At 39.2% G+C, this 21,046-nt stretch overlaps 3 protein-coding genes across 3 annotated transcripts; 2 read left to right on the top strand and 1 right to left on the bottom strand.

Moving 5' to 3' along the window:
• The first annotated feature begins 7,604 nt into the window (after positions 1-7,604).
• On the top strand, positions 7,605-10,071 carry LOC115804423 (chymotrypsin A-like). Its single transcript, XM_030764849.1, has 7 exons — positions 7,605-7,656; positions 7,834-7,937; positions 8,238-8,317; positions 8,437-8,515; positions 8,887-9,067; positions 9,409-9,542; positions 9,910-10,071. Exons 1-7 carry the CDS (start codon positions 7,605-7,607, stop codon positions 10,069-10,071), a joined length of 792 nt encoding a protein of 263 aa, XP_030620709.1.
• Positions 10,072-12,683: 2,612 nt separating this feature from the next.
• Positions 12,684-15,050, top strand: LOC115804410 (chymotrypsin A-like). The gene is made up of 7 exons (XM_030764831.1): positions 12,684-12,735; positions 12,970-13,073; positions 13,370-13,449; positions 13,568-13,646; positions 13,943-14,123; positions 14,448-14,581; positions 14,889-15,050. The coding sequence occupies exons 1-7, from the start codon at positions 12,684-12,686 to the stop codon at positions 15,048-15,050; spliced, it is 792 nt and encodes a 263-aa protein (XP_030620691.1).
• A 1,829-nt stretch (positions 15,051-16,879) lies between these two features.
• Positions 16,880-18,557, bottom strand: agrp (agouti related neuropeptide). Its single transcript, XM_030766730.1, has 3 exons — positions 18,422-18,557; positions 17,778-17,863; positions 16,880-17,083 (listed from the first exon to the last, which is right to left on the bottom strand). The coding sequence occupies exons 1-3, from the start codon at positions 18,555-18,557 to the stop codon at positions 16,880-16,882; spliced, it is 426 nt and encodes a 141-aa protein (XP_030622590.1).
• Positions 18,558-21,046: the final 2,489 nt, after the last annotated feature.

The raw sequence follows: 21,046 nt of genomic DNA, 5'->3' as shown, positions 1-21,046 counted from the left end.
TGTGATTGTCACAGCATGGGCTACGAGCTTATTTAACGCCAAACCCTGGCATGATGTTCACCAATGGGCTTCTGGTGAGAGGAGCAACCCTGAATTGTGAGTGAAATATTAACTCTTGGATTCAGCATGAGCTGCATATCACCTGTAACTATTCCCATCAGGGTTTCCGTTAGCCGGTAATTGCCGGTTTTTGCCTGGTAAAAAAACCCCCAAAAAGTAAAAAAAAACTTGCTTGTATTGCTACCATGGCAGAAAAAGAGAAATGGTTCAGTATCACCTTATAACGTGAAAAGTTTATTGTGATAACCTGTTTTTCACGTTTTAACAAGACATTTTCACGTTATAACAAGATATTTTCACGTTATTACGACACACAAACTTATCACATTATAACAAGAAACTTTTCTTGTTATAACAATAGACTAGGCTATATCTTGTTATGACGTGAAACGTTTCATATGAAAACGTGATAAATTATATTGTTATAACATGAAACGTTTCACGTTATGACAAAATAATAATATTACTAGGCTATAATGTGAAACTCATGTTTGAATGAGGAAATGGAGTGCGGAGAATGCATAAACTGAGGAATAGGTCTATGGCTCATTTACACGATTTGATTAAGTTCTGCTTCGTGCTTGGGTTGAGACGTGGTGAGATTCTGCTGTTACTGAGCACAGTGGATGATATTGTAATGGGTATGCGTACACTAAGAAGGATTTTAAAATGCATGGCTGCACAGAGGAAAGCATGAGTCCGACCCTCTGGAGGTAGCGACATTTCTCAGTGATCTGCTGGAGGGGCACCGAAGGTTCCGAGACCAACTTATCCCCTTACAATGTGAAACATAACTTTAAGTTATTATCACGTTTTAACATGAAACGTTTCACGTTATTAACATGATAACTGTTATAACAAGGAAAGTTTCCCTGATAAGTTTGTATGTCGTAGTAATGTAAACATAGGCTATCTTGTTGTAACGTGAAAATATCTTGTTATCACAATAAACTTTTCACATTAGCCTATAACAAAACATAGGCTAGTTATAACGAAGTCTATCCCTAAACAGGACATTGCAAGCTGCAAAGACACATTAGACACGTTTGATTTCAAGTCGTCAGCAGAGGATTTAGCCGCAATGAAAAAAGGAAGAAAATAAAATGTTACCTCATAGCCTATAGCAGGCATGTCCAAAGTCCGGCCCGCGGGCCAATGACGGCCCGCGGTCAGATTTCATACGGCCTGCAGCTTCAGTCTTATTATGTGTTATTTATGGCTCGCCAGCTCTGTCAGAATAAATAAATCATAAAACTTTAAAAATGTAATTCCTCCTTTCACCACATGGCGGCAGCACCATTCTAATGCTATCTGCCTCTGCTACTGTGCCGCGAACCCTTCTCCGCTCATTTCTGCCATGGCGACCGCAAAAAAAAAAAAAAAAAAAAAAAAAAAAAAAAAAGAGAAAAGTTGACTGTCAGGGCCGCCGCTTTTAGGAGCAGTGGGAATTACAGTACTTCACTGAAAATCGAGGCAATTGTGTATGTCTAATTTGTAAAAAGACGGTTGCATTGTGTAAGGATTTCAACGTTAAGAGACACTACGAGACTAAACATGCTACAACATATAGCAAGCTAACAGGGAGTGACTGCGCTGAAAAAGTGAAGCAACTCCAAACTGCTCTGGCATCGCAACATCGATTCTTCACGCGGGCCTGTGAGTCAAACGAAACTATCACCAAAGCCAGCTACGAAGTGGCCATGTTAATAACTAAACATGGCAAACCTTTTACTGAAGGTACGTTTGTCAAAGACTGTGTCATGAAAATGGTTGAGAACATTTGCCCCGAGAGGAAGCAAGAATTTATGAATGTTTGCCTGGCACGGAGAGTTGAGGACATATCGTCAGATATTCAGAGACACCTGGGGGACAGAGGAGTGGCTTTTGATTATTTCTCATTAGTCTGCGATGAAAGCACCGATGCATCTGACACTGCACAACTACTGATTTTTTTTTAAGAGGAGCTGACGACAACATGAACGTGACAGAGCTGTTTGACCTCATATTGTGTGTATTGTGTATATTTACATAGGTGTTTATTTCTTGTTGTGGCAAGTCAATTTCCCAGTTGTGGGATTAATAAAGTATAATCTTCCTGTAGATGTGACACAAACTTTGGCTTCCTGAAAGATCTTGTAAAAGACAAGGGCAAAATTCACTTGTTTTAAACTTTAATGATAACAGACCACTTTGCATTACTTATAACTCCTGTTTAAAATGTTCATGAGGCAAAGATATTTATCAAACTCATGGAAATTTAAAGTATTCTATACAGTTTGTTCAATGTTATCTGACTCTCCAGATATAAATGAAAGGCAGAATTGTCTTTAGAGTTGTTCACACCTGCCTGAGTGGCTTATATTTGGTTACATTGCCATTTGAAAAATTAAGGTAATTGTGACAATGAAAATTATTTTATAACAGTGTGTATTTTCATGTAACATTTGTGGTGAAAAAAATGTCAGAAGGAACTATTGGCCCCCGGGCATCTTCACTTTATCAAATTTGGCCCTCTTTGCAAAAAGTTTGGACACCCCTGGCCTATAGGCTACATTTGATGCCATGTAGGCCTAGCCTTTTTTAAACAGGCTACAGATTTTACAGGTCACAGATGTTTCATAATGGCCTATATTTTAGCGATAATACTAGGTGTTACTTTTATGTCACTCTGATTCCGCTCTCCCATTACCTGAGGGCAGCTGTGGTCTAAAAGCCCAGAGAAGTGGGCTTGTGACTGAAAGGTTGCCAGTTCAATCCCTTGGATCATCAGGAAAAACATGGGCGAGGGGAGTGAATGAACAGCGCTTTCCCTTCCCTCAACGACCACGGCTGAAGTGCCCTTGAGCAAGGCACGAATTTATCGGGGGAAAAAAAAAACAAATCAGCTCCTTCTTTCTTTTTAATTTAATCAGTAATTCGATAAACTGGTGAAGATCGGGCTGGTTTCCCGACGGATGCAGATTACTGTTCCTGCTGGCTCACCTTTATGATTTCCTCTCAAAGCAAAATAATGTGTTATCTCACAAGTTTGTTCATGTTTATCGGCACCTTGGGAATTTAAGGTCATGTTAGTTGTACGTGCCAGCTTTTAATTTCTAATCATCACACCGCTCTCACGCCAAGCGCACTCTCTCTGCATGCTTGGAGCAGAGCCGGCGTAAGTGGAGAACGAAGGGGGGGGGGGGGGGGGGGGGGGTCATTGAAATGCAGGGAGGGGGGCGGTGACTTTTTACCCAAAAATTACACACGCTGCGCACAGCTATACGATTATTTAACAAGTGCATCACCACACCACACGCACACACACACACACACACACACTCACACTAACAGATCAACAAACTCCAGGAAACACGTACCATCCACACACCATCGTATGATAGCGACTCTCTGAGCTTGATTTCAACAGAGCCAACAACGTTTACCGACATAAAGCAAGTGAGCGCTTAAAGAAACAACCACCAGGTCAAGTCACGCACACAACGTTATGGAGAAGCCTCTGCTAACAAACACATGCAACTGGAAACTGAGAATCAGTATCTACTGAGGAACAGAATCTACCACAGGTAGTGCAATGTAGTAAAATTAACAAAACTATTAGTGACATAAACAATAGGCTAACACAATAGGCCTACCCAACAGATATAAGTATCCCTCAACCAACGTAGCACCCCAAAATATTTTGGCTTGTCAGTGTTCTCCTGAACAGCTGGTTAGTCAGTGCTAGTTGATACGCAAGTCCCAGGGTCCTGTGGGAGAGACCACAAAGTCAGGGCCAGATGAGTCCTAACACCACACTGATACCTGTCCTGAGACAAAACAATAGAAGTCCAATACTGAGTCTGATGTAGTATAAGTTTATTGTGCAGTTCAAAGAGAATACAACAAACTGAGTCAGGTCCCAGGAGTGACTGCAGCAATCCTCACAAAAGCACCGATTCTCAGACATATTCTTATCATATCCCCCTAAAAAGGATGCGCATTGCCTCATCTCTTTTCGGTTGGGTGCCCCTGCCGGCCCAGCCGTGCAAAATCCCCATCCACTCCGCAATACGTCACTATTTCATATTCTCCACTTACAACAAGCATAAGTTGTCACCAATATTCTCTGCCCGTCAATACTGGAATACAACATACCATGTAACCTTGTACGTTTCACCATCTGCATGGTGAAAGCCATTTTCGGATGTTTATTTTGTTTTTTTAAAAGCTAGATAACAAATTAAGCTGGCTACTTTCTTGAAATACTGTGGGAAAGTTGCCAACTTGGGAGTCCACACACACGCAACACAACAAGCTTACGCTATGTTAGCTAGCACTCACCCAGACAACCAATCAAGTGGATTTGAAAACGTAGGCTGGAACGTAACTTTGGTTTTAGCGAATTATGGTGGGCTAAATTATGTATTGTTATTTTAAAGTGAAAATAAATTAAAGAAAAAAAATTCAAATTAGGCCTTAATCTTCACTGAAGGGGCAGGGTAGTCCACCTGCCCTTATGCCTGATCCGTTCTACGCATGTGTGATTTTTTTATGTCGTTGTTTTAACTGTGCATATGACAATAAATTTTTGGCCTTTTTTTGACTCCGACTCTACCTCACACTCCCTTTTGGTTGGACGCTGGTTATGTGTGGCTGTGTACTTGTACTCCGCATAATGAAATTGAGGCTAATGTAATCTAATCTAATAAACAATAACTTTGCGTGTCAATAAATGTATATCATGTAAGCACAGTGTTGGTGTATGATCACATTTGTCTTTGATAATATGTGAAAATATGGCTAAAACTTCTGATTTATTCTACACAACTGCAGCTACCAAATCCTTAAGTAATCGATGTGTTTGATTAAGTTAACTGGGTGGTTGTTGTGAAAACACTTGTGATCCCCCGATCAGTGAAGCTGGCTATGGTTAGCCTCTGCTCACCTTGTGAAATTGGTGAGGCATTAGCTAAGTGTCTTGCTTTGTAGTCCTGTTATTTTTCACTGTTAGCAGAGGGATAGCAACAGACATGTTTTAAAGATGCAATGGGTCTAAAGTCTGTACAGAGACGACATACACATGCATTTTATTGAACAGAATCGAATGTGGGTCAAACTGTTCTTTAACTACCACGGGCGTTATGTTGTCGATTTTCCGAAATTCCATCACTCATAGGAATTTTTTTCACAACCGGTGTCGTATGAAATATAGAACGGCATGAAATCTGGAACGGGTGCATCCGGTTAGCCATTTTCATAGGAAATACGTCAAATTCTGTCGACAATACAACGGTGCATTGCAAAATCAAAGTGGGAAAATCAATTAATTAAAATATATAAGCAACACAATACCTAATTGCTAGACACACAACCAAACTACAAATTCACAACAATAATTCTGTTCGTATAGACATGTAATGTACATCCCATGTCATATCGTTTACAATTAGTTTATTGAGCCAAGGTATATGGGCAAAGCATCGTATTAGCGGCTCGGTTAGCCAAACGTATTGTAAAGGGATTAGATACACCACAAAAGTGGGATTTCATTCTTTCACACTTTACTTTTTGTAAGTATGTTCTATGTTTAACAGCCGTTTCACAGTTTGGTGCCTCCAAATGTGATAATTTACATTAGTAACTGTAGACAGAATTTGACGTATTTCCTGTGAAAATGGCTAACCGGATGCACCTGTTCCAGATTTCATGCCGTTCCATATTTCATACGACACCAGAACTTGCCAAAAATGCTAATCCACAGCATACAAAATGAGGACTGTCACTCGCTCACTCTATAACACATAGATATAGAAACATTTCTATATCTGTGCTATTACAAGCATTACATATCTTTAAATAGACTTTCACTGGGAACTGCCAGTTGTTTCTGGTTAAAATGTTCACACATGCGTGGTACAAATCGTGTAGGAATAAACTGGTTCTTAATTCAACTGAAAAATCACTTTAATATGTAATAATACTCTCTTTAAAACATATGTTTGTTGTGCTTAGTAAGTATATTTCAAAGTTATTTTTGTTTTGAATGTTGCTTGATAAAAAAAAAAAATTTAAATGAATAAAGTCTGAAAATAATCTGGCCAGTACATGTCTGTGAAAGAGTCTGTCCACCAGAGGGCAGAATTTTTCTGTATGTGGGCACACCTGTTTATGTGGGAAATATGTCAGTAACAGAGGAACAGAACTATAATATGGGCAAAATTAAATATTTTTTAGACGTGTTTCAGTTTTGTAACTGAATATAGAGAAATGAAACAAAATCACCTTTTAGCTCCAGAGCATGGGAAAACAGACAAATAAGAACACACACACACACACACACATACATGTTCACAACTACATGCTTTTATGACTTTATGACTTCAGCATCCATATTATAGTGCTTTCTTAGCAGGTCTTGATATTCAAATAAACCTGTACACACATACACATTTGTGCATGTAGACACTGACCCATATACACATAATTACTGTGAAAAAGCATTACATGGTGCTTCTGAAAAGTCTGGAGGTTTTGGGAGACAGACTACTGAAAAGGCAGAACCACTACTGAATTCAAATAGAGATGAACTGACAGCCTCATTTGGTTGCATCAAACTTCAGCAGAGCGTCCGTCCTTCACAGTCGTATTAAATGTCTTTAGTGAGCAAAACCAGAGCTTAATCATAGTATCTCATTAGCATTATTCATACTTTATTAAATATTTGTATGGGCAGAAACTTTGCCAGTCTCCATGGGGGAGCACCGTGTTCTGGTCTTAAACTGTGAGGGATCCTAGCGCCACCTGGTGATTGCCGTTGAAAGTAAATAATTTGTCCTTTCTCTTTAAGTTTCAGTGTCACTTAAAGGATCGGGGGTGAGTTGGCTTGACCCCTGATGTGGAAACTGGTCCCGTCACCTTAGCACTCCTCTGTGATATTCTCCTCACACCATTAAAAACGAAGTTTTAACAAAGCGTAACGCCATTGACGTGAAGGATTGGATTTGTGTATAATCTGTGCTGTACCTCTAAAAGCTTAGTATTGCAATATCAATGAAAGCACTGCTCTGTAATCGATAGTGAGGAGTGTTCAATAAAGACTTTGTTTGTTATCGGAACGATTCTTTCCGCTGAGTCTATTCATCTGTTTTGTGTTAAAATTCTTCCACATCCAGTGTGAAAAAAATCATATTGCAGAAACTCTCAGATAAACTTGGAAGAACCATCAAAACTTTTCATGTACATTTCTGGATCTTTCATCATTCAGTTATGCTAAATAATGAAATAACGTGTCTAGTTTCGTCATGGGTACAACGAGTGTAATGTGTCTGAATTTCTACTGAAGCTATGACTTCATATTTTTGCTTTCATATTTTTCCTCAGTTTTATTGAGCAGACTCAATCACCTATATGTTCCATCCAAGAGCTTTGTGAGAAAATGCATACATTCAACAGGTGCAGCCCATACAGTGACACACACACAGACAAACATGAGATAAGTGCATTTGGGCCCCTGACTGGTATATAAAAGGGCCAGGGCATGACCGGCTCTGACACGCTTGAAGATGGCTTTCCTCTGGATACTCTCTTGCCTTGCCTTTGTGGGTGCAGCTTATGGTAAGACTCCTAAATCATAGCATGTGAACAGGGTGACAGCTCTGGAGATTTCTGAATAATCCAGATGTTGAGTTGGAACAAACGGGTGAATCTTCTATCACATCTTGAGGGAAGATTTTAAATGGATGAATGCTGATTTAGCCATATATATGGCTTCGTTTCCTTTCTGACCTCTAGGCTGTGGCTCCCCTGCTATTCAGCCTGTTGTCACTGGTTACTCCAGAATTGTGAACGGTGAGGAGGCAGTGCCTCATTCCTGGCCCTGGCAGGTGTCTCTGCAGGTAAACACTGCTCCTAATACCTTCATACTGAAAAAGACAGACTGAATGTATGAATGTACAGTGTATGAATGTGCAGGTTAGCACTGCCTCTATCACTTTCATATTGTAAAAGATCCACTGCATTCATAATGACACCATCCATGTTCTATGACAGGTTTCTCTAAAGGTATATGCTGTATTTGTTACATATAACCATTCAGAGTGAGACAATTCATTCTATCCACTCAGGATAAACCAATGGAGAACTGGTTCTGCATATAATTTTACACTGTATTTGAAGAGTGACATTTCTTTTTCCAGGACTACACTGGTTTCCACTTCTGCGGTGGCTCCCTGATCAACGAGAACTGGGTTGTGACTGCTGCCCACTGCAATGTGAGGTTAGACCTTGACTGTGTTATTCACACATACAAAAAGAGAAATACAGTATGTAGTTTAATAAGTCACTCTACGCTGGATGTTGTGTTGAGTGTTAACTGTAAAATCTGACTCATTCCAGGACGTCCCATCGTGTCATCCTTGGAGAGCATGATCGCTCTTCCAACGCTGAGGACATCCAGACCATGAGGATCGCTAAGGTACACGCCTCCAACAGCAGCATGTCCAGAATTTCATACTATGCAATTTTATTGATTTATTGATTTCCAAAGTCTCACGGCATTGTCATTAATTTTCACTTCACTTTCACATGATTAATAAATGAGGCTGTTAATTTTGCCATTTACAGATATAAACACAACTAATTGACCAGCATCTAATTCATATATATGAATCCACGTGAGCTAGTAAATACCCAGTATTAATTTAACACTTGTCCATTTGCTGTGAACTAGGACCAAAGTAGCTTTTGAGCAGTCTTTTCAGACCTCATAAATATTCTTGTCTGGCCATGTAATCCAAAACCATATGGACTGTCGTTTGATACGTGGTCCATTCTTTTTCCCACCAGGTCTTCAAGCACCCCCGTTACAACAGCTACACCATCAACAACGACATCACCCTCATCAAGCTGGCCTCCCCCGCCCAGATGGGCCTCCGTGTGTCTCCCGTTTGTGTGGCTGAGACCAGCGACAGCTTCCCCGGTGGCATGAGGTGTGTTACCTCTGGCTGGGGCCTGACCAGACACAATGGTAATTATTTTATACCCATGCCTTCAAATCTAACCTTTAACTAATGGTTGCCTCAAAAACATTGAACGAAATTGAATGATATGTGAGTGTGTGCTTTGGAGGTTGACCTATGCTTCTGCTGCTGTCAGGGCTCCTTTACTTCCTCAGTCATCTGTCAATTATTATTCTTGATATTCTTTTTTAAGTTCTTCTTAAAAATATTCTTTTTTTTTGATTGATTGATTGATTGATTGATTGATTGAATGTATCTGATGTCATTGAAACAGATACTGTATGTATATGTACTGCTCAGTCTCCTGTACTTTATCTTTGACTTTGCTGGCTTCTGATTGGTGTTTCAGCTCCTGACACTCCCGCCCTGCTCCAGCAGGCCTCTCTGCCCCTGCTGTCCAATGATCAGTGCAAGCGTTACTGGGGCAACAGGATCTCTGACCTCATGATCTGCGCTGGAGCATCTGGTGCCTCCTCTTGCATGGTAATGCCCTTCTCTGGTGCATTTTTTCATGTCTCATGTCTGAAAAAATATATATAAAAATTAATAAATCAGTCAGTCCAGAGTAGTAGTGCTAAACTGTCCTCACTGATAAATTTTTACACCGACCCAGAAGCCATGGACTCTTTTCGGTCAGACTTGTGTTTCTTCATTTTTGTTCTTCTGGTTAGTTTTATATAGTCTTATTTTTTCAGCGGAATCCAGACATGAGCAACTCTTGTTAGTGAATGCAGATAGCTTGGCATACTTATTTTATGTGGAAGAGCACTATAACAATAGACAACTGCACAGTTTTTGTGCTTCATAATAAAGTGCCAATAAATTATGTGCGTGTGTGTGTGTGGTTCAGGGTGACTCTGGTGGTCCTCTGGTGTGTGAGAAGGCTGGAGCCTGGACTCTGGTTGGTATCGTGTCCTGGGGCAGCGGCACCTGCACCCCCACCATGCCCGGAGTGTACGCCCGCGTCACCGAGCTCCGTGCCTGGATGGACCAGATCCTTGCAGCTAACTAAAGCTGTCTCTGTTGTTTCTATTTTTGTCTTCATCTTAGTTCCTCAAAGAATAAAAATAAAAGGAAAGAAGTAGAACAAATGTCTTATTGTACTTGTTCTCTTTGGAAAATTTCTGTACTGCTTGAAGCATTTCAGAAGGATCTCTCATTTAGAGTTTGGAAGACACTGAGAAATGTCTTTCCATATCCATATTAACAGCTGATGAGCTATGACAGGTGAAACAAACATCTTAGTCATGCACAGAGAATTTACAGATCAGTTACTTAGAGTAATATGCTCTATTTTTGCTATCCTATGACTACATCTAACACAGAATTTCTGAAAAGAAAAAGAAACACAACTCAATGTAACATCGATGGTAAACGAAACAGATGATGAGAAGTAAAATATGTGTATGGAGAGATACCTATATCACAGAAATGTGGCACATATAGCTAATGTCTGTGGGTAGTTTTTCCTCATCTGAGAGTCTTAGAAGCAATGGAAACCCAATTGTTTTACTGTGGCTGTTAAATTTTGTTTCATTTTCCATTAAAAATCTAACAGGATATTTGGATCAAAGAAGAGGGTTTTAGGATTGTTTTCCCCGGAGGCTTGTAAATCATCAGGGTTGAAAGAAACCATTGTCATTATTCTGATCTCAAAATGCCAATTGCTATATAATGATGATTGTCCAAAGATGTCCCTGATTAGGCCCCATCCAAGAAAAATAACTAACATTAATTACAATACCATTTGTATAAAGTAGAAATCAGTAATATAAACAGTGACCGGCATGGAAACATTTACTGACAAATTCTGTGATTGGTCTGGCCACACACTTTTATAACTTCTCTTGACCTATCCGCAAAGTCCAATTGAAAAAGTCATTGTACAGTAAGACAGCTTAATGGTGTTTTAAACGCTAGAGCAAACTGTGGTCAACCTGATGTTTATGAATCTGTTAGTGTATTATTGATGAATTATTTATGTGAATGTCTGTGCTGCCTATTCCAACCTTTAAATAACTGAAGAATCACTAAAATGCTGTCCCAGTGGAAGCCAGGGACAGGTCCTTCTGGGAAATTCTGACTTTTTTATGGTGTAAATTTGTCATTTATGCTGCAATGAAGAGTTTTCAAATTCGTTTTAAGAGATACACTAGTTTATCAGTAAACATTACTGTCATTGGCATACCAGCTACCTGTCTACAATTTTCATTTGTATAAAAATGAGCTGTATGTTTCAAAAATCAAATGTAACCATACAGTTCAACCAGAAGAGCAATATTTTAGTCCTTAAAGATATACCATGACTCACACAGTTCCTAACAATGGAGAAAGTAGACTAGTATATGTTAAATTTGCTTGTGGAATCTTAAAAGCAGCAAATGACTTGCTAGACAAGTGGACTGGTAGGTTATTTCTTATCAATGATGTCACAAAAGACCAAAAGACCAATGACTGGATATGCAGGTTTCATACTGGTTAATATTCAATTGTCGTATCCTGCTATGTGTATATATATGCTAATGATAGACCACCACAGCCGATAATGTAATGCCATTTGCCACACATCTGTTCACGGACGAATTCTGAGCACGTGAAAATACACAGCATATATATTAAGTATAAATAAAAACATAAGTTAGCAGCTATTTAACTAACTTACTAACTAACCAGTTAAACAAATAAATAAATACATAAATTCTTCAACCCAACTTGTGCAATTGCAGTGTACATCCTCATTCTGTGTAATTTTGTGTGTGTGTGTGTGTGTGTGTGTGTGTGTGCGAATGCATGTGTGTGTGTGCGAATGTGTGTGTGTGTGTGTGTGTGTGCAAATGTGAATGCATGTGTGCACGTACATGTTTGTGTGTGTGTGTGCGCATACTGAACAAGGGTTTCTACAGTAAACATATATTCTGGAAAGCATTATGTGAATGACAGAACGAAGCATTCATGTAACAGATCTCTTTCTTGCACCAGTGGCTGGGAAACCCAGCAGATGTGCCCAGGGGAGACCTTGGCTAATAGAACACATGTTTATCAGTGAGGCACTCACAGTATGGAAATCTGTTCTCTGAATATCTGTTCTCTGAGTCAAGGCCAATGCAAATAGGCCATGAGAGGGAAGTCTTACTATACACTATAGCTGAAATTTACAAATGCAAAGCATTAATGTCAATATTAGTTACAACCATACCCAAAAACAGTAAGACTGAACCCCTCTTTTTAATAGAAATATCCATGTAGTGTTGCAATTCAAATTTTTGACATGTCTATTCTCAAAACCACTCTAGTTCTCCAAGACATCAAACAAATAGCAAAAACAAATTGCAAAAACAACAACAACAATGAAAAAAACCCATACTTTTGTTTTAGAGGCCACAATCACAGTTTTGCAAGTCCAGTTAATGAAATCATTAATGTGCAGTTCAGTGAAGAACAGGGCCTTTTGAAAGACAACAACCTCATCAAGGCCTTCAGAGGTGGAGGCATGTGTGAAAATATGATCATATATAGGCAAGCTGTACTTTATCCCAGCCGATAAGTGATAAGGTGTTCCATGTGTAGCCCCCCGGCTGGTATATATACAGCTGTCGGGACAAGGGTCTCCATCAAGCTGAGAACATGGCCTTCCTCTGGATCCTCTCTTGCCTTGCTTTGGTTAGCGCAGCTTACGGTAAGTCCACAGACGAACGTCCAAGTGTTCCACACGCTGTGGTTTCAAATACCGTTTCTCTTGGGAAGTATATTTTATATTTTTGTTCAATAAAACGAATACCATACTACATTCATTTCAGCTAGCATCTTAGTCAAGAACTATATCAAAGCATATATGTTTGTTAATGGCTTAATCGTTGGAATAAGAGGCTATAGTGTTTCTCCACTGATGTGTGATTTCTGTGTCCTCTAGGCTGTGGCTCCCCTGCTATTCAGCCTGTTGTCACTGGTTACTCCAGAATTGTGAACGGTGAGGAGGCAGTGCCTCATTCCTGGCCCTGGCAGGTGTCTCTGCAGGTAAACACTGCTCCTAATACCTTCATACTGACAGACTGAATGTACAGTGTATGAATGTGCAGGTTAGCACTGCCTCTAACTCTTTCATACTGTAAAAGACGCGCTGAGTGCACAATGACAATTTGCCTATATATTCTGTGACTGGTGTATCTGAGGAAACGTGCTATGTTTCTTACATTTAACCATTCAGAGTGAAACAATTATTCTGTCCAATCAGGATAAACCAGTTGAATATTGGTTCTGTGTATAATTCCCACGCTGTATTTGAAGCTGTGTGATGGTGTTTCTTTTTCCAGGACTACACTGGTTTCCACTTCTGCGGTGGCTCCCTGATCAACGAGAACTGGGTTGTGACTGCTGCCCACTGCAATGTGAGGTGAGACGTGGACTGTGTTATTCACAAATACAAAAAGGGTAAATGCAGTATTTAGTTTAATAAGTCACTACACTGGATGTTCTGTTGAGTGTTAACTGTAAAATCTGACTTATTCCAGGACATCCCATCGTGTCATCCTCGGAGAGCATGATCGCTCTTCCAACGCTGAGGACATCCAGACCATGAGGATCGCTAAGGTACATCAAATATTAGCACCAATTTATTGATTTATTGATTTATTAAATCTCACACATGATTTCATTTATTTCAGTTTGCCTTTACATCATTAAAAAGTTTGTTAACATTCATATGTAAACACAACTAACTGACAACTGTTAAATTAACACTATATACATATAGTGCTCATTGGCTTTGAACTAGTACCAAAAAAACAATTTATTTTTTCAGACTTCGTGGATATTGTTGCCTGGCCATGTAATCCAAAACCACATGGACAATTGTTTGATACGTGGTCCATTCTTTTTCCCACCAGGTCTTCAAGCACCCCCGTTACAACAGCTACACCATCAACAACGACATCACCCTCATCAAGCTGGCCTCCCCCGCCCAGATGGGCCTCCGTGTGTCTCCCGTTTGTGTGGCTGAGACCAGCGACAACTTCCCCGGTGGCATGAGGTGTGTTACCTCTGGCTGGGGCCTGACCAGACACAATGGTAATTATTTTCCTTACATGGACTAATCTATTCCAATGCTATTAGCTGTATAAAAAAAAAAAAACTACATCCAGGCCTGAATCCATATGATCTTTATTTGAGTGACTAATATTCGAGTGACTAATATTCAAGTGACTAATACTCGAGTGACTAATATTTGAGTGACTAATTCAAACATGCTAAAGGTTAAAAAAAAACAAAACAAAACCTTTTTAATCATTTTTAAATGCTTAAGACCCAGACAAGCCTCTCCACTTTCCTGGAGTATGCTTCTCATTTCGGCATCCACTGAGCCAATCTGGTCGTTTGAACTTTGTGTTCCAGCTCCTGACACTCCCGCCCTGCTCCAGCAGGCCTCTCTGCCCCTGCTGTCCAATGATCAGTGCAAGCGTTACTGGGGCAACAGGATCTCTGACCTCATGATCTGCGCTGGAGCATCTGGTGCCTCCTCTTGCATGGTAAACCGTCCCCATTCACCAACTGAACTTATCTACGTACCTGCATTAACTGCATTTAATGCTTTTACATTTATGGTCTGATGCGTTAAAATGTTTGGCCCGTTCAAATTGAGTGAAAAAGGTCATGTTATCAAGCACCAACTCACAATCGGTTCTAAGTGTTCCATGGACAGACAAGCCGAAACAAACGCTGCTTCAGAGTTGCGATGCACTCAAGATAACATGATTTACCTACAAATTAAACAGCTTCTGGCACAGTTTCCTTAAGACAACAATGCCCTGACTGTTCGCTTTGTGTGTGGTTCAGGGTGACTCTGGTGGTCCTCTGGTGTGTGAGAAGGCTGGAGCCTGGACTCTGGTTGGTATCGTGTCCTGGGGCAGCGGCACCTGCACCCCCACCATGCCCGGAGTGTACGCCCGCGTCACCGAGCTCCGTGCCTGGATGGATCAGATCCTTGCAGCTAACTAGAATCCCTCTGGCTGCCATCTTCAGTTTCAATATCTTCATCAATAAAGATTTTGTGAAATCATAAGTCCATCTCTCTGTTTGCTCTTGTCCTTTGATGCCACAGAGATAAAGATCTAAGCTTTGAAGTATTGCTTTAAGCCACAATCAGAACTGGTTTATTACATCTATTGGTTTATTTGAGGATACCAAGGGGACCATACAAGGTTTCAACACTTCTTTCCCAGCAATAAATAAAAGTTCAACACGCATCCCATATCTATTTGTTATTTGTTCTCTAAAACAGAATGAATTTGTGAGGATTGTAACAAGGCTGACTTGTTAGGGTTTATAGTAGGCTATTACGTTCCAGTGGGTTTCAGGATTAAAATTTAAAGTGCTTTTCGGCTATAAAAGGCATTTTGTGAGTGATCATCATCTGCTTTATGAACATGTTTATTCTGTAGCCTGACAGCTCTTTAATGTACAACACATAAGGGGACCAACCCATAAAAACCTATTTAGATCAATATTTCTCATTTCATTTTTATAGTATGTGATAATTGCTCTTGTGGGAAGCAGTCAGCTGGTTGTTGGTAAGGAAGTAATGCCCTGGGTGGAAAGGGCACAAAGAAACATTTTATGCTTTCTTTCATATGAAGTCATATGAAAATGAGCAGAACACTGGAAATGAAACATCCTGGTTCCTCTTAAAAACCCATAAAAATATTTATTTTGCATCTTGTGTGCACTTGTGTTTGTGACCGGTTCAAATTAGTATTGGTTCGAGCAAAACAGATATCCATCCAGTAAATATCGTTGCTGCATTTGGATTTTCCCTCTTCTTCTTTTTTTTAAATACGCTTTTATAGACATTTGCTCCAATCACATTCATTAACTGAGAAGGACAGATTAGAAAATGCACTACTTTTTTCCTCCCACAAATCTGCGAACTGTACTCTTAATCCCCATGTCAGTTTGAAAATTTGTAGATCAATTCTAAATTCTCTAGCAGTGGCTCATATAGGATTTCAAAACTGCAAATTCACCATTACTCAGATCTTGTCTATAAAGGGCTTTGTGCTGGTTTACAAATTAAAACAGATGTATTTTGATTATTCTTTATTGACCGCATACACAGGTGACAACAGAATAGTGGTGAACTTCTGTTACTGAGCTCAAAATCTTTCTTTTGATTCCAAAATTTACATTTGGCTGAGAAAGATTAACACACTGTGCAAAGTTAAATAAGTATTCTATTCAATGCTGAAGTGATTAATTTGATTTTCAGAGGAGAATGATCCGACATCCAAAAGAACAAAAATAATTGTGATAATAATTGTAAAGCTGCATCTTGTATACTTGCATATGGTTATAAGGTTGTGAATAGTTCATTTTTAAATACATTATTTCACAACTATTCTAAATCAAAGCACAGGCTATAAAACGCCAAAGTTTCCATTCTGTTCAACAATACCTCATAACATGATATAGTGCAATAATAACGGTAGTAATTTTGAATAGATCCTCTCAGTTGCTAATTCAGAGCGAATTTCCCCTGAATACATTTTATCAGAATTTCAAGAAAACTATACAAAGACCAGCACTGAAGTATAAAAGCAGCAGTCACAACGATGAATAATGCAACACGATTTTTCTCTAAGCCTACTTCTAGTGTGCATTTAAGTGTGTGTGCATTTAAGTGTGTGTGTGTGTGTGTGTGTGTGTGTGTGTGTGCGCGTGTGTGTGTGTGTGTGTAGGTGTGTGGGTGAGAGCACACATATACACCCCTAATGACTGTATTCTCTGTTCACTAACGTCTGGTGGAGACAGGGTCTGGCTCATACGTGGTGCTAGGCTCGTCCATGCTTGCAGGTGTGGTCCATGCTGCGGCAGTAGCAGAACGCTTTGAAGAAACGACAATAGCAGGTGTCACACGCGTCACAGCAGGGGAGTTGATGACCAAGGCAGGACTGTTGGTGTGGAATACAGCGACCTGGGGAACGCGTGCCTCTCCTTTGCAACTGTACCGCGGCTTCAGCGACATCCTGTGGATACTATTGTAACACCACAACATGCTGAGAACATAGCAACAGCTCACGTGATAAGCTACTGATAATTTACATAATTCTCACCTCCTAAAACTATGCGCAATCCAATGAGTGGAGAGGAGATATGAGGTGATTTAGAACTGAATACACGTAAGCATGTGTGTGGATTTTTTTTTTTACCCGTGCAGTTTTTAGTACAACAAAAATACAAATCACCAGTTACTGGAGGTATATTTAAAGTGTTGTAGCCTATTATTAACTGTTGTGTTTATTTATTTATGGAATGACATCAGTTGTGTCAAAACAACCTAATGTGATATTAACTTTGATCAGTGAAAAACACTAATCACAATGGGACAATTTACATCTCAATTTTCATCAAGTTTAGCTTAGATATTGGATATCCTCTTAAAGTAGTTTAGTGATATACCATATACCTCATACATCATTCTGATAAGCAGATGTATACCTGTGAACACATATTTATATGCATGTTCTAATAAATGAATTTAAATGTTATTTCAGTCATTCATACATTGTGTATATTCAGAGAATATAACTTAACTCTTGGTGAATAAAATTCTTTAGAAAAATTAAAAATGGCTTTGTGAAACATTCTTGTAGTATAAGTCTCCTTAAATTAAATGAAATCGGATCTGAGGAAAATCATTTTAACTTATATTTTAATCTATTTTCTTACTTCATCATAAGATACTGGATCCTCCATCAGTTGTTCTTCTACAGAATCAGCACCAAGCCGCACAGAATCTGCTCCAGGCACTGAGCCTAGACCATGAAACCCACACAACAACAACAACAACAACATCACCATCAGTCTGAGAGACCCAGCAACTGTGATTTATGTCCACAACTATTCATTTGTTTGTGTTTCAGTATTTTTCCTTTCACTGTCTAGGTGCCAGTAGTTTGACATAAAAAATAAATGGAACAATATTTCACCATTATCATGAAGTTTTATTGTATCATTATGAAGTTTACCAGGAAATGTTATCTAACCAGTCAAAGTTAGATATTTAATATGCTCGGCATGTACAATTTTTCTGTGTTTTTTCACTGACAAACACCACCGTCACTGAACATCTATTCAATGATTCTCATACTCAGAGAAAGACTATAACAGATTTTTGTAGACTTTTCAGTGATTCCCATAATTAGACAAAGAAGATTATTTCATAAGAAAATTACTCACTAAAGTTTTTCTCTGCCCCTGTCTTGTGTCCTGTTTTTCTCCTCTTATCCAAACTCTATACATGTTGTAACAGGTAATTGTGCTACTGCAATATATATTTGTAATGTTTATTGAATATATGTTTGATTACTCACCCAGGTCAGAAAAGAAGGCTGCCTCTGATCTCCTCAGACTGGGACGGGAGTCTTCCATGCGGTTTGTGCGAACAAGGCCAGATGCCACTTGGACCATAATAAAGGTCCACCAGCAAACGATGACTGAGTTTAGCATGATCACCACAGGCAAGAGTATGAGTCCACACAGAAGCAGCAGTAGATGGGACAGGAACTGGTTTGTTTTCCTTAAAAAGAAGAAAGCATCATTTGTTAGAGCAATAAAAACAAACCAACAGCTATTCATTTGTGACCAAAGAATCTTCTGGAGATGTAAATATATGTCTGTTTTAACTTCAGAAACAATGGACTGGTTGTCAGTTCTGTAAAGAGTGGTTCATCCTCTAGGTGTACAATTTTGCTGTTGTCAACGTGAACCCTTTTAATTAGCATCCAGGTCCAGTTGGTTTCACAATGAAAATGACATTTGATCATAGAGTTATTTTTGCTTTACGAAAATCCAACAACTAAATGTGAAGCAAATCTTACCACATACCACAACACATAACCATAAATAATTTTAACCCAAGGTAAGCAAATACAGGACTGAAATCATCGGACGTTGTTATTTAACAGTCTCGTAACTGTATCATAAGTTTCTCATACATTTTTCCCAAGGCAAGAGAAGAAAGCAACCCTCAGAGAGCAATCTCTGTAACAGCCTTTCAACAGATTCATGCAGGGACAGTGAAAGTCTCTAACAAAAGTGAGTGTCACAGACGGTTGAGGTTTCACGGTAACATGAAAGTTTAAGCATTAACTGGGTAGAGGTAAATGTATATGGATGACTTACCCGAAACGCAGCTCAGCTGTAGCAGTGTTTGGGGAATCAGAGGCTCTGGTTTATAAGACTGTCCGAGGCGGAAGGTAAAGGACACATGATCCTAATCAGAGCCTGGGAGGTGTGGTCTGCCAGATGCCTGACCGTCATTATACACACGTACAGGGCCCCAAAGACACAACAGGAGCCACCTACCCATTATCTATCTATCTATCTATCTATCTATCTATCTATCTATCTATCTATCTATCTATCTATCTATCTATCTATCTATCCTGACCAGGGGACACAAGATAGATAGACAGATAGATAGATAGATAGATAGATAGATAGATAGATAGATAGATAGATAGATAGATAGATAGATAGATAGATAGATAGACAGTTGGATGGATGGATAGATAACCTCTGCACAGTGGGATTATGTGAATGACACAATACATTTTTTTTTGTAAATTTACATCTAAAGAATTTTGAATTAAAATGTTATTACTATAAAACGCAGAAGAAAAAAATCTGATTTGTATTCAGCAAAAACAGAAACATATTTATTGTTCACTGAATCAGTTATCCAGCCACAAGAAATCTTATACACACTCTGCTTTTAATGAAAAGACCTCTCTATTTGTATTTCTCCATTTTCTGAGGTTTACTCATCCCTAAACATTTTACCACTTAGCAGAGACATTTGAGCAAATCAAAGTCAATGACTAGATGATTGTTAGTAGCCTTTCGACGGTGGATGACGCAGTACATCATCTTTGCTTGGGTAATACAGGAAATTGACCTGAAATGTTGCATCCATTTCCATCTTGATGAATGGAGACGTGTCCTTTGGTTTAGCTGAATTCGTTATGTGAAATATGGAATAACCCACAAAAAAAACATATTTAATATTAACATGATGTGGTTCCAGCATTTTGCATCCTGATGTTCATAAATAAAGGTTCGGTCATACATGTTTTTGAGAAAACACTTACTGTACCAGAGCAATTCAGATTACGAATACTAATCATTCCACAGTGTTACAAGAAAGCAGAACATTGTGTAAATGAGACCTGAACTTATTTGGTGTTTGGAACTGAGCATGATGACTTCTTATCATTTTAAATTTTTTTTTTTTTTTGATCGGCTAAACTCTGACTCTGGTAAAAGTCTCTGAATTTCCTCACAATTTATGAAATTCTAAATGTAAACAGAAACTTTCCATTGCAGTGCCGCAAAAATGAGCATTGACACTATGTACCATGCGTACGAAGAAAATGTTTTGTACTAAGTAAAAATGAATGTGTTTGAATGACTTCCAGCCACCAGCGATATTAACAGCGTCATACCATCTTTCCTTTAATAGGTGCAGCACAGTACAGCAAAACCTAAGAACATGAAAACATGAGCTAATGTAAGTCTGCCAGTCTTGTTTATTTAATTCTCAGTAGAGTTTATTAGTATGTCATGGGCGCTAAAGTGCCTGTAATATTTACGAAATCAACTGACACTGCATTAGAACACTTCAGCCAATGTCTGTGCGTTCGAGGCACTATTTCAAAACATTGCAAGCCCGTTTCAAATTAGATTTAAAGTGATTTTATTACATTTCCTCTTCCATGAAAAAAGTACAAGCAGTATTTTTAAACAAACAGGCACATACACACGTGCGCACGCGCACACACACACACACACACACACACACACACGGGCACACACACACACACACGGGCACACGCACACACACACACACACACACACACACACACTAATGGAAATTCAGTGCTATTTGAACATTGCTATGCTAAGTGACTCCATTCGTAGGCAGATTATGAAGCTTT

Source organism: Chanos chanos, chromosome 2 (genome assembly GCF_902362185.1).
Source record: "Chanos chanos chromosome 2, fChaCha1.1, whole genome shotgun sequence".
In the NCBI taxonomy this organism is placed as follows: Eukaryota; Metazoa; Chordata; class Actinopteri; order Gonorynchiformes; family Chanidae; genus Chanos; species Chanos chanos.
This window is presented reverse-complemented; position numbering and strand designations above follow the sequence as displayed.